The following is a 17,950-nucleotide window of genomic DNA, read 5'->3' as shown; positions in this document are numbered from 1 at the left end:
TCTCAAATGTCATTTTGTGATAACCGAGTTGGCCGGGGCATCATCAAGCTGCATTGCAGTGATGTTAATGAAGCAGTTTATTTGTCTTTATGAAGATGCGTCTGATTTGTTTCAGGCTTATTGGTTTATTGGGGGTTCTTAAAATGCACGCTCATTTACATACCATGGCGTTTACTTTAATGAATGTGTGGTCTCTCGTGACATCTCATTGGTTTTCAGAGATGAAAAATTCGTGAATGCAGCGTGTCACTGGAGCCAATGTTTCGACAAGCGGACTTGTCCTTACCGTGACTGTAACTGCCTTGAAGACGACAAGTCCGCTTGTCGAAACGTTGGCTCCAATGACACCTCGTGTTCAAGAATTTTTCACCTCTTCAAGCATCCATCCTCCCCTGAATGTCTGCCTCGTTGGTTTTTAACAATCTGGTGCTTCACATACCGTTTGCTGACAACTGTGTTTGCTGTACACACCAAAAGCCAGTGCGTCGTCATTATTTGTGATTTGCTTGCCTCTACAAAAAATAACATCCAATCTGTCTGTCTCGCTATTTTCTCAAGGGCCTTTTAAGTGTCTACTCGTTTGCATAAAATGGCCTTTAACTGTGCTCAGTCTGACAAACGTGTGGTTTCCTTCGATGTCTCGCTTGTTTTTAACAAATTTTGGCAAGGCTGCATCCATTTGCATGAGCCCACATTGTAACCGAAGCTTGTGTGAGAAACTTGTCCGTGTGGTCCTGTTGACTGTCACGCATTGTGACACTGTGTGGCGTGGTCCCATTGACCGTCACGCGTGACGCTAGTAGCGTAAGGGCAGTTTCTGCCGGCGGCGACCCAACGTTTTTTCCACGTGTACCTTGAGAAGGAATGGCCTCTCCCCGGCAGTGTTGTTTGTTGTGCGATTCGCGCAGACAGGACTGGCCCGTCAAGCGGAAAGGTGCGATAACCTGAATGTGAGCAGGGCTTTCGTTTTTTTGTACAGTAATTTATACACACACATGCGCAAACCTGCAAAGCCGTGTTGGGATGAAAGTGCACTTTGCGACGAGTGACTGGCAGTGCTGCACCCTTCGGGCAAAGTTTTCGTTGGAGTGTGGCAGAGAGACCCAATAAAATATTTTCGGTGGTTCGAAGAAATTGCTTCTTTCTTTTTTACGTGTGTATGGGCTGAAAATCATGGAAGGCATTGCGGTCCGTTGTCAGACCCCTCCCGACAAAACATGTCCGCAGTGGTCAATTGTCAGGCACTGCTGGACAAGTTTTTTTATGGTTGATTCACGCACGCATTTTCTCACTACATAGTGCCCATCTTTTAAGAGAGTAAGTAAACTTTGTTTACTTGACCTTTGCTTTTTTTAGTTTCGGACCGGAACGGATGGAAGGTGGGTAAAGGTTTCGGACTGCAAAGGGTTAATGTGGTGTTTCATTACTAGCAAGCTTTAGTACGGCATTTGTTGTATTCACAACAGTGTTGCGTGTGTAACACCACATTTTGTATGGAGCATGTGCACAGAACTTCTGCTCAAGCGCATTATGAAAAATGTGTTCTTACGTGCGCAATGCCTTTATAGATGCAACATACGCAGTGCATAATCTCACTAATATTGTGTGAGCAATATTTACATTGCTCCCAACGCTACCCTGCACCTCCACCAGTATTTGTTGAAGACGCAGGAAAGATGCAAATGTGTACGTACAGTAATCGCGGATTGAAACACAACATCAAACCTTTCAGTATAACTGGTCTGCGCAATCGCTAGAGATAACCACGCCGTGTTGCTATGAATCTGGCTGCTAAAGGTAACGCTGGGTCCAATGTAAGTGTTCAAGTTTAAATTGCGCCGATACGACACGAACTGAAGACTGTGGGAGCGAAAGTATGCGCATCACTTAGCTCTGAACTGTCGCATTTCAATCCGTGAGTACTGTACATATGTGGATGTACACTGTACATCCTTCCTGCATTCTCTGTACATTTGTGGGTATGGATAGGCAGAGTCAAGATGGCCCACCAACACAATCATGCACCACCCACTTCTCTGGATTTTCCTTCATTATGTCGTTACATTACTATCAGTAGTACTAGTATTACTACAAGAAGTATTAACTCACAAGAGCTCCCATCTGAACAGACAAGGACAAAATAGTTTTGCTTGGCATCCACTGTGTCACACTGAAGGATCTGTATGACTGATTTCTTGTCATTTTTTTACCGAAAATTTCTAGAAATCTCGCAATACAAAAGAACTGAGGCATCAGGCGAACAAATAAAGAACAGCATAACCGTTACGTAAACTGTACCTTTCGAGACACCCAAAACAGACAATATTGATGCATCACAGAGCGCACTGAAGTACACTATACCACTAATTTGCAAGTGAGACTCGCAGAACGTTCGTTAGGACGCAGCAAATGCACGTAATCAGTGTATATACATTGCATTCGTGCAGATTAGAGGGTCTAATGTGGTTTACGAAACTGCAACAGCCGGTTTTGGCACAGAGTTACTAAAACTGTGTGCTTCAACTATGTTAAACTTACAGATATATTTATAAAAAATCTATGAGTACCGGAATCAAAATTTTACTTCTACCAGTTGTTAATATTTGGCTTTATTATATGCACGTAGTTTCATTCTTGTCAGATTAGCAGTTGTCCAACGCAAGGACTCCTGTGTGCATTCAAGTGATGAAGTTGGTGTTTGAAAGGTCTGGGTTCAGAATGCTCACGCACATAGTAAGCACTGCACATAACATTTCGTTGGAAATACGAGTAAGCGTCATGAAAAGCTTGCAAAAATGGACATTTTTTATATCCAACAAAACTAACAAAGGTGTCACTCCATTAATATGCTTGCCGAAAATAGAGGAAAAGCTCGGGACAAACAAGAACCAGCGCAGCCGCTCAGTGTAACTGCAGAGATAAGGCAACTGCTACAGCATGGTGACAGCAGCTGAAAAATATTTCTGAGGCAACGTATTGCAATTTGAGTTGTGTCCACCAGGTGAGTGACTTATGCCGAAAGTGACAGCCGAAATAGGATTTGGAGCAACAGAATGTTACTTTTGAAGCACGAAAATGCAAATTTGGAGCAGGTTACGAAAAAAAAAACTCCATTTTTAGCACCAAAGAAGTTTTTTAGACAAGAAAACAAGGATATGTACAAATTATTTAACATCAGCTAACACGTGCACACTGCATGTGAGCACTGCTATTTCAATAAAAGCAAAGTGTTGAACCACCCCACAGTGCAAATTATGATGAAGTTCACATTAGCATTTGCCGCTGCAAATGCTAATGTGGAACTGCCAACCTGGCGACTTCAAAATTCGTTAGATTCATGAAGCAGGAGCGAGTTGAGGTGGCGAAAAAAGAAGACTGCCGCACGCTCTTGTTTATTGTTTCCCAGGGCCACAGAGGTGTTATACGCAGCTCTGAATGATTGCCAGTAAATTTTTTAGAAGTCAGCGCTCAGTTCAAGCTTTAACTGTGCGATGGGAGGGATGAACTTCCACACAAGAGGTGAAATGAGATGATTACCAGATAGGCATCTATGTTTTAGACAACTGTACGAACGCTTGAAGCTACACAGAACACACAGAAAGCGTATTTTCAGGTGAACGCCTTTATTTCATTGATGCATATAACAAGGACACATAACATATATAGTGGAAAGAAATATGGAATATGCCCAAAGCAAAATACACACTGGAAGTCCTGCGCCATTTGTACCACGCTGTTCCCATTTGCTTCTGCTGCACCATACTGCTCCAAAATGCATTTTTGTGCCGAACCTGCTCCCAAGCGGTCTTTGGTGCCTTCATGTGCCGTTGTCACCCATGACATGGCACGCCCATGCGAGCTCATATCGTCATCATCGCCTAGCGTGCTCCCCGTAATGTTATTGACGGCGCGAAAAAAATCAGTTTCACCACAAGGACGAAGCAGTGAATGCGATAGCAACAAATAGGAAAGTTAGATGAAGTAAGGCTAGCAGCTAACTCTCTTGGATCAATTCTTGCATAACTCTACAAAACTCTGGTGTAAGGGAATATGGCCGCTGCAGGAAGCGAAGCGGTTCCCATGAAACACATAACCTCTATAAAACGTCCTTAAAACGTTTAAAATCTCTATAAACCTCTATAAAACCTTTTATAGAGGTTTCGTGTTTCATGGGTTTTCATGTTGCCTGTCGTCTCAACGCGAACAGGGGTGAGACGGCTGAAGTCGATTTGGGAGCAGTTTTGGAAGCAGCAAAATTTCAATTTAGGAGCAGGAGAACCTTGTTTGTGAGCAGTTAGCGGCATTTATTATGTCATTTTTGGAGCTTGAAAAAACAGATTTGTAGCAACTTGGAGGAACAAGCATATATTTTAGTCGGCTCAGAATACACATAGCATTCAAACAACCTTTGGAGAAAGCTTTTTTTAACAGATTATCGCCAGGTGTGAACTACACTCCCTTTTTACAAACCACGCAATTTATGTAACCTGGGTTACAACAAATGAAATAGATAAAAAAAAGTTTTCCAATTAGGTTCACCTTACATTTGAAAATAAGAAAAGAAAAATATCACACCTCTCAAATAATAAAAAAATAGACTGATTGCACAAGAATTGTAGTCACATAGCGGTATAGGTCTTTGCTTTAGATAAGCAATACCATTTAGCAGATTACTGCTTTCACTTTTTGTTGGTCTGCTTATTTAGCTTTTCAAGCTTTCCCAGAGCTTCCTGTAGGTCAGTGTTCCCCTTCGTGGAGAGGGGGGGGGGGCAATGTCTGCCGCATACCGCCCATGCTTTGACTTAATCGGGATTGGGGGCGCTGCGATCAGTGATGTTCCGTGCAGGAAAATTTTCCCTTTTTCAGGGAATTTTAGACCCTCATTTTAGACGAAAAGGAAAAAGGGAATCTTCGCTATATTGCAGGGAATTTCGGGGACAGAACAATTTTTTTATAATGTTCAAAACATTTCGGTCACGAGGCGCCTTCGGATTCTCCCATCGTTTCCGGCGCATGTAGCACGCAAGATCATAGCCTTTGAAATTCGTTCTATTTATCTACACGGAGCGTCTTTTTGTTCACTCCGGGTGCTAGACTCAAAACCAACATGTGCACAATGCATTTACCGCATTTACAGCACATGATGGATCGTAGGGGAGAGGTTCTTTGCAGTACGTTCCACATGGGTCTCCTTTGCGCATGCGTGTGCACGAATCCTTTTGTGTTCGACGGCTAGGTACCTGGGGACAGAATCTCTAGGGATTTTCGATTGTGGCGCCGGCACTTTAAAGGGCCATTTTCCTGTTGCTCAGTGAAGGCCCTCTGCGCCCTTCGGGCGCGGAAAACTATTCATGGCTTCGCCCTCGCTTCGGGAGTGCGGCCATTTCGCTAACGCTCAATGGCCGGTTGGCAGGGTCTCCGTCACGCGCTACTGGCCGCTGTCGCGGCCACGCGCTGTTTAGCCGGCAGCCCGTCCGTGCCAGCGTCCGTGGTGTGCCCGTGTCACTGGGGCGCACGTAACCCACGAGCCGCTTCGCGCTTCTCAGTCTGGTAACAGACTAATGCAACACCAAACAATACCCTGCCGGAAAAAAAAAGAAAAAAAAAAAGGAAAAAAAAGACACGGGCCAGCAGCGAGGTTCGAACTGACGTCCTCGCAGTTTCGAGCACGACACGTTAACCGCTGCGCCACTAGGGCCGATCGGTTTGATAGGTTTAACGGGCTGCATTTGTATTGTGACGACTCGCGGTCATCGTCGTCGGTACAGAGACAAACCACGGTGCCAGAAAAATACTTCCTTACACCGTGAAATAAACGCTGGGACTCGTTCGAGCGCAGCAGATCCGTCAACACCAGCCGGCCAGAGAACACCCATGAGTCGGCGAAGCGGCGTTCCAAAGAGCTCCGCTACGAAGTGACGGCGCCACGATCGAAATCATGTGGAACGTACTGCAAAGAACCTCTCCCGGATTAGAGTGTACTAGAGTTCTAGTACACTCTACCCGGATCGTAGATTGCCATCGCAGCACACCCTAGTGGAAGCCATTATCTTTTCGCCATAAATTGGCAACAATGTGCGCAACAAGCCAAAAGCATCCAATCCAATAAAGAGGAGCGGCAAACTTGTTTCGTAGTTTCGTTGCACGTGTTGGCTGCATCAGCTGTTTTGTCAGAAGTCATGGACTCATGGAGGAAGGAAAAACTAAGGAGAAGCCCTATCGCATCCCAATGCATTGCGAAAAGTGGCGGAAGTGGCGCCAGATTTATGGGGCAAACCATGGGCAAACAAAGCGGTATGGATAATGGGGCAAACAAAACAGCAGACGCCCCGCGGCGTCTCTGGCGGCGTGCTCTCCGCGGTGGTTCGCTTCTGCTCGGATCTGTAGTCCCGGCGTAAACTTAGCGCGTATTGTGCGGTTCGCACGCAGTAAAATGTTGCAATCAGGCGTTTACCAGGCTGTTCGTGCGTGGCAGGCCGAAGCGCTACGTGCAGAAACTCTTCGTGGAGCGTTTTTGTGCAACAATACAGAGAGTACCGGTACGTGCCGCAATCAAAAACATTCAGCCCCTGCCTTATCGTATTCGAACTCACCTAGCAGTGACTTACGCGTTCTGCTGGGCGTTAGGCCTTTCTTTTCCTTTCTCGTAGCCCGATTTCCAGATCTATTGCCCGATTAGCGGTTCTTTGCTCGTGCATATGGAGTGAGCGCAGTAGCTATTCGGCGCAACGCCAACCTATAGTTGACGTAACTTCACATAGAAAAGAAGACACCGCGCTGTAGTGTATACGCGATCGTGCACGTAAGGTTTCTAATTCCAGTGCGCACACAACACAAGCACGCAGCGAGCGCACACCGCCAAAAGTTTATTGCCCTTCTGTTTGAACGACACAGCCTCTAAAACGTACGATGCCTTCAGCGCATGGTATGTACGGCGCGTCACACGCCAAAAACAAAATTTCAAGTGTGTTCCGAGTTGACACAACGAGTAAGAAGCAACAGAGCGCACATCCGAGAGCTCCGCATGCAAATACCATGCCTTAGTGATCAGTAATGAACCGAATGTGTACGTATACACATGAAAAGTGACACCCGGTACCATAGAGTTTCTTACAATAATATAAGAAACTCTAAAAAAAAAGGCTGCAAAAGTTTCGCGACTCGCTTGATGCGCGCATGCGCTTGCAAACGACGCGCCGGAAATCGCGAAATGTTTCGCTGCTCCTTCGCTAGGAGGCAATGCGGGCGTTCGCGATGCGGAGGCTTCACGAATGTGACGTCAGGGCCTCTCCTTATTTTTCCTTCCTCCATGGACAGAACGGATGACGGCGCCGGACCACCAGATCCTAAACGGGCAAAACAAACGAGAAAAACATTCGTGAAGCTGTTTTGATCGGAGTGGCTCGGCCTGCCGGAATTTAAAGGACGGCTTGTATAACACGACTAAGCGAAGGGCAAAGCCTGCTGGCAAAACCGCGAAACACCAGGTGGCTATGAAATCGATCAACGACACGCTGTCGATAAGTGCTATTTTTGAGAAAGCCCACGCTGAAAATGACCCGGTAAAGACGGCGATCAAACTGGCAGCGTTCTTCGCTACACACAACATCGCTTTCGAAGTGGTTGATCACCTTGTGCCGCTGTTGAAAGAAATTTCTGTCCAAAGTGATAGATCAAGTGACACTTGGCCGAAAAAAATGTACTAACATTGCGAAGAACATTCTGGCACCTGTTGAGACTGGGGAGTTAGTTCAAGCGCTGCGAGAAACGGAGTTTTCTATTTAAATTGACGAAACCACCGATATCAGCAGCCAGAAACAACTTTGTGTCTTGGTACGGTATGTAGACAAGATTTCAGGAAAAGTGAAGACAGATTTGTTGGAACTTGTTCAAGTTAATGCCGCCGACTGGACAGGTGAAAGTGTGTTCTCAGCCATCGAACGGTGCTTCGAAAAGAGAGGTATTCCACTAAAAAATACCATAGGCCTTGCATCTGATAACGCGAGCCTTATGGTGGGAAAGCATAACTCGGTAATGACCCGCTTGAAGTGAATAAGCACCTGGTCGTTATTCGATGCATATGTCACTCAGCGCATCTTGCTGCAAGCGCTGCTGCTGCATGCCTAACGAGAACCCTGGAAGAGATGCTTCACAGCATTGTAAACTACGTTTCGGGAAGCACAAAAAGTTGCGCGATGATACAAGAAATTCAGGAGCTTTTCCGAATGGAAAAACATAACCTTTTAAAGCCACGTAACACTCGCTGGCTAGCGCTGTTTAACTGCGTTAACCGGCTGTTGGAGCAGTGGACTGCCCTGGAGCACTTCTTCATCGCTGCACGCGTGCAGATCGATGCCTTGAAACCAGGGGCGTAGCAAGGGGGGGGGGGTTCAAACCCCCGCCCCGAAATTTTTCAGTTTTGCTTGCGTATATATACACGCACACATACAAACGCACGCACGAACATACGTAAAGTATGGTTGAACCCCCCCCCCCCCCCCCCGAAAAAAATTTCTGGCTACGCCCCTGCTTGAAACCATGAGAAATCCTTGCAACAGGGCGTACCTGTTTTTTCTCAGGTTCTCTCTCAAGAGCATCGCTGTTTTCAATGCCCTGTTTCAGTCAGAGGAAGTGCTCGTGCATACTCTGCATCGCAAAAGTGACAAACTTATAAAAAGCTTCCTGGTGAATTTCGTCGCAGCGAAACAGCTGCAGATGAAGGGCTGCGACGTGTAAGACCCTGGCACATACGTTCCCCTTGAACAAGTCTATCTGGGAAGTGAATGCGAGGAACAACTGGCTCTGATTGAAGGGGACAGCGCAGGCAAGGGCGAATTCAGAAAGAGATGCCTGCACTTTTACGTCACCGCAGTTCAACAACTGAAGACTCGACTTCCCTACAAAGATCCGCCGATAAAAGGTCGTTTCTTCAGGCTGATGTTGCCCTATCATATCAAGGCCGTGAACAGGTGCCATCGCTCTCTGAGCTGGCAAAAAGGTTTATAAACCTTATGTATCCCACAACGCATATGTAGAGCGCATTTTGTGAAAACACGGAAGCGCAATAGGTTAGGCAGTGACACATTGAACGCCACGATAGTGACGCGTTCAAGATTTCACTCAAAAGGGATCTGCTGTAACCAGGGGTGTAGCCAGGGGGGGGGGATTCAAACCCTCCCCCCTCCCCAAAATTTTTCAGTTTTGCTTGCGTATATATACACGCACACATACAAACGCATGCACGAACATACATAAAGTAATAAAAAGTATGATTGAACCCCCCCCCCCCCCCCTGAAAAAAATTTCTGGCTACGCCCCTGGCTGTAACAGCTTCAAGGTGACGCCCAAACACATCAATCTTCACACACAGGAGAACACTCCAGTGAACTAAACCCAAAGATCAACAAGCCGCTCAAGATGGCGGTTTATCGGTTTGCCCAAGACGGCTGACATGTTCTATAGTCATTGTGCTGTGATTCTATCTTTATATATTTGAGAGACCTTGTTTTTGTTTTTTTCCCCGTTCCAGGCAAGCAAAAGTCCTGCAGGTCGACTGAAAGGTTCCCCAGTCACTAGGTTCTAGTCACCTCACATTTATTATCTTGTTTTCTGTACGGCGGTTTGCAGAACCGCTCCTAATCAAGTCAATAAAATGTGAAACGCCACGATAAAAGCTTGCCTTATTGTAAGGGATTTAGTCACCATTATTGAAAACCTGACGTGCGGTTTTTTACAAAACGTGGTGCGTATATAGACCATCTGCTAGCCGCATTAATGTACGCCACGGCACTCAGTAACAAATAATGATAAAGTTTTCTTTTCATTCAGCGGCTGTGTGTACCCAAATGAGTATGTGCAGCATTTCTTCCGCATCGCATATCTCCTTAAAGCGAGCTCCAAGGTAGCTCCATCGTAGTATTTAAAGCCGATCTCGGAGGCAATGCTGTGAGTTGTGCAAGAGCACAGGCACAAACAGAAAACAGTGGGAAGAGCCGGAAACACACACGCATATATATATATATATATATATATATATATATATATATATATATATATATATATATATATATATGGCAATGGTATCAATGGTATCAATTTGGACTTTATACGGAAAATGACGCCGACGGAGAAAGCCCGTCAAGAGTGTCCATATGTAACTGCTATTGCAATAAAAGTGGACATTTCAGTTCTCTAGTCTTTTCATTTGTACATGTCAGCAGTTGTGTTTTGTCAATGTCAACAATAAAAAAAAAATTCTCTGAAATGTAGATGGGTTTAGCTATGCAGTGCATTGCTTATCTCTATTTTTCTCTCGGTTCTCAACGGCCGTGGCGTTTTAATGATGGGAGCATAAGCTTTTTTAATTCATCTTTATAGTCTCATTGGTTTGTTAGCTTGTCTCTAGTCTTCAGTTGTTTATGTGTGTGTGTGTATGTATATATATATATATATATATATATATATATATATATATATATATATATATATATATATATATATATATATATATATATATATATATATATGTATATATATATATAATGTTGTTATATTACTGTCCTTGTGCAGAGAAATATGCGGGGATTTTTGGCGATGTATGCAGGGGGAAATGCCTGAAATAGGGAATTTTCGTGCCTCGGAAAAGGAATTCTTCGGTGCGGGACGGAACATCACTGGCTGCGATGAACCTTCGCCCTCCCTGTACTGAAGGGGAACGAACCCTGCGCACCCTATCACAATACAGTAAAACCTCGGTGATACGATCACGGCTCGTACGAATTTCGGGGTGACACGAATTTTTCTGTAGTCCCGGCCAAGGCCCATTAGCCTGCAAGGTATTGGAGTACGGTTGTTGCGAACTGATTTTCCCCTCGCGACGTTTGATACGAAGGTACGCGAACGCACAGCAAACGAACAGGTGCTGCCCGCACTGTCGCGGAATACGCGGCGGGTGCGGGCATGCGCGCTGCGCGACTGTCAACAGTGCGTCGTTGCCTCCGAGATTGTGCACGCGAATCTTGGATGCCTTTATGCACCTTCGCATTTAGATTACGGATGGCGTTGACGCTGCGTTTCTTTCTTTATTTTTTTCAACGCGTTAACGCGCGCTGCTGTGCTCGAGGCAGCAGCGTCTTTGTTCTGTGTAAACACGTGCCTGCCACGTCGATGCAAGCCATGTCCTCGCAATCAGACGTTCTATGAAACAAGACTGAAACTTGGGCTGCGGGTCTATCATGAAGTCCCATGAAAGGTAGACGAAGACCCCGAGACGAAGCGGACGGTCTCTGCGAAGGAGCTAGGCCTCGAAACGTACGCGCACACGTCAACTCTTCGATTCGCACGGGAGACTCCCGAATGTTGAGCAGACCTCCCGATTGTGTGGGCACGGCCGCAAATCTCCCGAAAACCATCCCTAAAACCACCGCGATAAGAAAGTAACAGCAACAAAGGAAAGCGATTATAAAATTTTCTGGCTTCATCTATCGCGTGCAAAGCGCTTCTTAAAGTCACTTTCGCCGCTGTACTCTGATATTATGCAGGAAAGCGTAGTAAGATTAGGCAGGATGCAGGATCTACCAGCGGTCACGGGTCACAACACATCTGGTTCATTAACTACACACGCGCGCACGCACGTTATATTTACGAGTACAAGTATGATCGTTGACGTCTAAAAACTTTACCGGTAACCATTTAGAGCTGTTCATAACGTCGGTGCGGCCCTGAGAAACACTGAATCAAAACATGCCAACTTTCTTTTGTCGCATATACTAACTTTTCATGATTTCTGGTGATACGAATTTCGGGTGATACAAATATTTTTGGCAACCCCGCGAGATTCGTATCACCGAGGTTTTACTGTAATCGGCCGCGCGGGTGGCGTAGCGTCAAGTGTACCGTGAGCTTTTAATAGATGATAAAAGCGCGCTGCACCACCGTTCGCTGCCACCTCGTGCGGGACCGCCTTCAAGAATGCGCCGCGAGCGCCGAGAAACCTTACAGCTGGTACACAAGTCGTCAAACGCGCGCGCGTGCGGCCTGTTGGGTATCGGGTGTCTCAGCTTGCGGCTGCTTCTGCGCAGAGTTGATAGACGGAGCGGACAAGGCGACGGTGAGTTAAGGCAAATTTATATACGTATAAACAGAGGCGTTACATATTCGGCACTGGGGCCGACAGCTTATGGGGCTCGCACTGAGGTGCGACCGGTGCGACTGGTGCGACGACGACTCGGGATTTCTTCGTTCGCTGCTCCCCCTCTCCGCGCAGCTTGCATCAGCCAGTAGTTCGAAGCCTCCAATCAGGAACCGCCGTTGGTCGCTGGCTAGAATCGCACCCGTGGATGAGAGGGCTTGCCGCACGTTGCGAAATTGCCGTCGGTTGCGTCAGACGCATCGCAGGAGTTGCCGGGGGTTACATGGCACCTCGCTGGTGTCGACGTCGGTTGCATCAGACAGTATAGCGATGTCGACACCACTTGCGTCAGACGTTCTACCAGCTTGAATGCCTTGCCGAAGCAAGGAAGTTTGGGTTGGGAGCCCTGGCATAACAGACCCCCCTGCAAGCGTAGCGCCAGTAGCGCCGTTGCAACCGTAATAGTTTCGAAACGCTCCTTGATGTCGCCACTATACGGTCGTACGAGAGAGCCCGAATCAGCGCTGCGGCAAACGAACAAAAAAAAAAAAAAGCTTTGTCGTGCGCACTTGAGGCACTACTTACAGCGGCGCTGCATTTATTTCCTCCTTGGCGGCGTCGGCGCAAGCCAGGAGATGCAAATTTGAACTTTGTGGTTTGTGCCTACTACCGTTTTATGCGTAGTTATGCCGCGCTCACGGCATCCACACGAAAAATACTCACCTTTGCTCATTGCGGGAGAACACACGCAGCAGCGTCGACACCAAAACCGTAGCTAGCAGAGGAGCAAGCTATGCACTATAAAGAAACTGACAGTGAACAACCGCGCTACGTATGCCACTCGATAGTTTTCGCTAAGCGACAGTTTACATTATCGCCAGAACACTCAGCCTACCGAGAAGCAGCAAGCTAGCGGAGCGGCAGCGCATTTTTTTTTTTTGGAGGGGGGGGGGGTCACACATATTTACAACCGCCCAGACGTGGTTATCACAGCACTATGGAAGCCTCCATTACAAAGGCGCGTAGAAGGATACGCTTGGGCACGTTAACGTTCTGCGAACGTATCCCTGGCCTGCTTCTAAAGTTACGTTTTCCCACGCTGAAACTGAAGCGGACTCGAAAATTCTTGCTTGTGAGGTCGTTTCGGCGCAATTTTTGCAATTTTTATGCTTTTGGAGCAGCTTGGCGCAGGAAAACGGAATCGTATCAAAAATACGCAATATGCACAGCTGTCTCACCCCTGCGCGAAGTAAGCGGGCCGTGTGCTGATCGATGTCTGTCAAGATAGTGTGCGCGTCAGCGCTAGCGACCGCGCTCTTATGATCAAAGTTCGCAGTTGCTGCTCGAACGACGCAGACCCTCCCCTCTCCCGGATCCCTTCATGCTCCTTCGCCATTTCCTCTCTGCTTGAGGAGCCATCGACGGCAGGCATCACGCATAGGGGAATGTCACCACATGCACCCTTCGTGCAACGGAGATGGCCGGCTCGTGTTATCTCTGCTTCAGCCGCGCATTTGTCCCCAGCGCTTGTGCGTTAAGTCGCGCGAAGAACATACATTGCGCGGTGCAATGGTATCAATTTGGACTTTACACGGAAAATGACGCCGACGGAGAAAACCCGTCAAGAGTGTCCATCTGTAACTGCTGTTGCAATAAAACTGGACATTTCAGTTCCCTAGTCTTTTCATTTGTACATGTCAGCGGTTCTGTTTCGTCAATGTCAACATTTAAAAAAAATTTCTCTGAAGTGTAGTCTGGTTCAGCTATGCAGTGCATTGCTTATCTCTATTTTTCTCTCGGTTCTCAACGGCCGTGGCGCTTTAATGATGGGAGCATAAGCTTTTTTAATTCATCTTTATAGTCTTATTGGTTTAGAATGAAGGTAACTTTTGTTAGCTTGTCTCTAGTCTTCAGTTGTTCATGTCAGCTGTGGTGGTGTTCGAATGATGGGAACACACACACATATACATGCACACACACATTATATATATATATATATATATATATATATATATATATATATATATATATATATATATATATATATATATATATATGGTAAGTCTGGCCGATTCATCAGTATTGAATGTTTAGTAAAAACCACTGGAAATTGTGTTTGCCAGAAATAAATAATTTCAATTAACAATGATGTTTGACCCCAGAAATCTGCTCCAAAGCACACCTTTTGATGCTCCAAAGCTGCTGCAAACAACATAATCGGAAGGTTTCAACAAGAGTTCGAACCATGTAGATCCAACTAAAAATACGTATACTCGTTGAGCTGTCATGACGGTCCTGTAAGTAAGTTGATTGATTGATGGCATTTCTTGACACATGGCCCAAATATGGCCACAGATATGGCCATATATAGTCTTTCACAGTAAGTACTTACAAATGGGCATACCTCACTTGTCCTTTGATTGTGCGATGACATGCAGCTGCGCTGGCACTTTCGCTACAACCGTATCTCGCAACACGCCCTTCATGTAAGCAATTTCATCCTCAATGCGCCGCACCTCCAACCGAAGGCTGGCGTTCGTCATGGTAAGCATCGCAATCTCATCTTCGGCCTGTTGTACATCTTGTATCTTTCTTGCCCGGTATCGCAACGACGCCATCCTGTTGCTGCAACGCTTATTGTGAAGCCGGTTGCTGAATTTGCCAAAGCCCGCAGCGGCACGCCGCAGATCATTGCCTGCCGTGTTGCTAGACACGACCTCGGAAATCGAATTTTGTCCATGCTGCAAATGAGACACGTTAGCCTTGGGTGCCATGTCAACATTCTGCGAATTATCACTGTCGGTGTTCCCGACGTCTCGGCACAGATTTTCGCATGGCAAAGTTTTCACGGTAGACGTACTTTGCACTGGCATCCCCGAAGGTGTACTGTCGCATCCAGTCGGACTACTCGGCGTAACTGGCAAATCAAGATCGTCGTCGTCAGTGCTTGGTACGCTTGAGCGAGAGTCTGCACTCGAAACTGCCACGCCGACAGGATAGACCGAATCAACGCATTCCGATGGAGAGACTGCCCGGCTGTTTGGGAGATGGCACGGAGACTTTGGTTCTGATTTTATATTGTCAGGCTCCATCACGCAGGTGTGCGTCTCCTCAACCGGTGACCCAGCACGACACTCCAACGGGACGCCGAGGATTGGCGGATACAGAAGGAGACTTGTGCTCGGAGCTGTGTCGATGTCTGCAGTATGGCTGGGGACATCCGATTTGCTACAAAGGTCGCCGCCGTCGACTATGACGAAGGTGTGGTCTGAGCGTCCCGTCTCCGGCACGGTGGCAGTGGTCGGTATCTGGGTATAAAGGGAGGGGACCAAGTAACCAAATTAAAGGTCTGTTTGACACATGCACAGTTCGCTGCACCAGTGTAACGCAGCCCTTCTGTGCAAATGTGCACCGCAGCACTCGACTGCAACATGGTGCAGGTGAAGTGCCACTATGGTGCAAGGAGCCTCTGGCAAAGTCATGCAACCCAGGTGCACAGTCTCACACACAAACACACACACACACACACACACCACTCAAAAGGGAAATTAATGCTTTGCCTATACAACTTGCAGTGGATGTGAAGAAATCTTGCACCTTGGCCCATTCACTAATGTTTCGACACAGCCCGACTTGGTCTCCGGCACATCGAAATTCATTGTTGGCACTACAATAGCTGCTGTGTTTTCCAACTCATCAAATTTGCTGGATTCTCTATGCTGTCTTCATTCTCCAGGTGGCTGCGATTAGACTTCGCGCCCTCTAATGGGGAACCCTGCATATGCCTATGGTCGTCTGTCATTTGTCGGCACATTGCTGGGGACCCATGTACCCCTGGGTAAGTCTTTCAGAAGGGAACGCTCGTTTCGTGGTACTGTGCCCAGTGAAGTCCTATCCATCTGCTTCTTTTATGCGCTACAAGGCTCGCTAGGTCTGCGTCAATTAGTGGTGCTACAGGAAGGTGAGGAAGCAAGCGTTGGGACCTGCAGTTATGCACGCTTGCAAGCACATGAGCCACCTCAATTCTGATGCTGCCCGTGTCCCAGTACCCAGATAACACGGACTTGATGGTCAGGTTTGTAACCTATGCCAAGCCACTTCGCGGCTCTCACTATTTTGCCAGCATCGCTACTGCCACAGCCAGGGTCAACAGCTACAGGCGGCCGACAGCAACATGATTATTTTCTAAAAGCCATTGACTCCTTTGTTTGGCAACAGACTAATGCGTCGCCAAGCAAAACCACCAAGGTCCTACTACAGCTCTTTGGAACCCTCGTATGGCTATGCTATGCTAGGAGCTGCTTGGCACATACTTGTCTTTCCCACCTATGCTGTACATGGTTGTGCTATCGGTTTACCCTCTTACCTCCTTTTCCTCCTTCGCACCCTATCTGATCTTGTAACTACTTTTTTGAAACCAATAAACCTAAAAATCTGGCAGCGTGTAGGCGATGCAATGCGACTGCAACTTGCGCCACGCAGCGATCGACCAGCACTTAGCGGTGGGAGCAAAAAAAAAAAAAAAAAAGCGCCGGCAGCCAGGCGGTGCGATTACTGTGGTTTGAATCGATGAGCGCTGTAACAACAGTACGCATCAGAGGTATGCGGCAAAAGACTGAGCTCGCGTGTTCCAAAAAGGGCATACCTTTATCGTTGCTCCTTCGGGAAGATTACGACTGCAGTGTCCGTTAACGAGCACGTCGGTGAACTTGGCGTTCAAATGCTTTTCTGTCACAACACTGAGTTCGATAGAACTGGAAGAGGGCTTGGGTTGCTGGTTGTTGACCACGCTTTTCTTCTCTTGACACACAACCTCGAAGGACCCGCATTTGCGACAGTAATTGCAAATTGCGCGACGAGCCGGGCAGTCGGAACGTGCATGTGAAGCGTGACCACAAAAACCGCAGGTGTTGTTCTGCCTTGTTGCTGATGTTTCGTTTTGTCGACGAACGCTTGCGGCGTCAACGTCCAGCGGAGGGGCGTTTTCACGCAGACGTTGTTGGCGTTCCTTTTCGGCATCTTCCTCTTGACGAGCGTAAGTGAGCACTTCTTGCAACGTTAACTTCGGGTTGCGGCAAAGCTGGTCCGAGAGCTTCTGATTTTGCAAACCGACAATAAAGCGGTCCCGAACAAGTCTTTCTTCGACGCTACTTGAGCTGTAGTTGCAGCGTTTAACCATTGTGCGCAGAGCCGTGAAGAAGGCATCGACGGACTCACCGGGCTCTTGAACGCGGCGATGGAAACGCGCAGACTCATAAAGTTCATTCGGCGGAGGCACGAAATGATCACCGAAGGCCTTTTTTAAAAGTGACAAGTCCAGAAGGGCGGCGTCTCCCTGTGGCGTGGACGCTAACACGACTCTAGCTTGAGGGCCCATGCAGTAAAGCATGGAACGCACCTGCACTTGCTGTTCCGCAGCGTATAGTCCCGTGGCGTAGGAGTAGTCTTCGAATTGTAGAAGCCACGTTGGCCATGATCCGGGATTTTCGAAGTCAAATGGTGGCGGTGGACGCAGATGTACTACATGTCCTGTCGAATATGGCGGAGCGGCTGCGTTGGACCCAGTAGGCGAGCTCACCGCGGGTGAAGTCGCAGCGTTGGTGTCGTTCATGGCTCAGCGCAGGAACCAACGCTTTAGCGACCTAAGCAGTTGAGCGCTGCTGAATTCGAATCGCGACGCTGCCTAGTCGGTGTCCAGATCATCCGCATCCCACTTCTGACACCATGTAGAGACTACACCCGACGACGGCAGCCAGTCGAATCCTCGGAGGAGCCTCCCGAGCTCCGGGTCGCTATTCTGGACTTGCGCCATTTTCTGTC

The 17,950-nt window shown here is 47.4% G+C and overlaps 1 protein-coding gene across 1 annotated transcript; it reads right to left on the bottom strand.

Moving 5' to 3' along the window:
• Window positions 1-14,162: 14,162 nt before the first annotated feature.
• On the bottom strand, window positions 14,163-17,950 carry LOC119399951 (uncharacterized). Its single transcript, XM_037666858.2, has 2 exons — window positions 16,776-17,950; window positions 14,163-15,438 (listed from the first exon to the last, which is right to left on the bottom strand). Exons 1-2 carry the CDS (start codon window positions 17,739-17,741, stop codon window positions 14,536-14,538), a joined length of 1,869 nt encoding a protein of 622 aa, XP_037522786.1. The 5' UTR covers window positions 17,742-17,950; the 3' UTR covers window positions 14,163-14,535.

Source organism: Rhipicephalus sanguineus, chromosome 7, assembly GCF_013339695.2.
Source record: "Rhipicephalus sanguineus isolate Rsan-2018 chromosome 7, BIME_Rsan_1.4, whole genome shotgun sequence".
NCBI lineage: Eukaryota > Metazoa > Arthropoda > Arachnida > Ixodida > Ixodidae > Rhipicephalus > Rhipicephalus sanguineus.
This window is presented reverse-complemented; position numbering and strand designations above follow the sequence as displayed.

Bases quoted from the DNA above. Each gene is read 5' to 3' on its own strand.
- LOC119399951 (XM_037666858.2), bottom strand. From the start codon at position 17,741: ATGAACGACACCAACGCTGCGACTTCACCCGCGGTGAGCTCGCCTACT. The intron at 15,439-16,775 runs GTATGCCCTTTT...CTTTATACCCAG, and splicing joins CCGAAGGAGCAACGATAAAG to ATACCGACCACTGCCACCGT.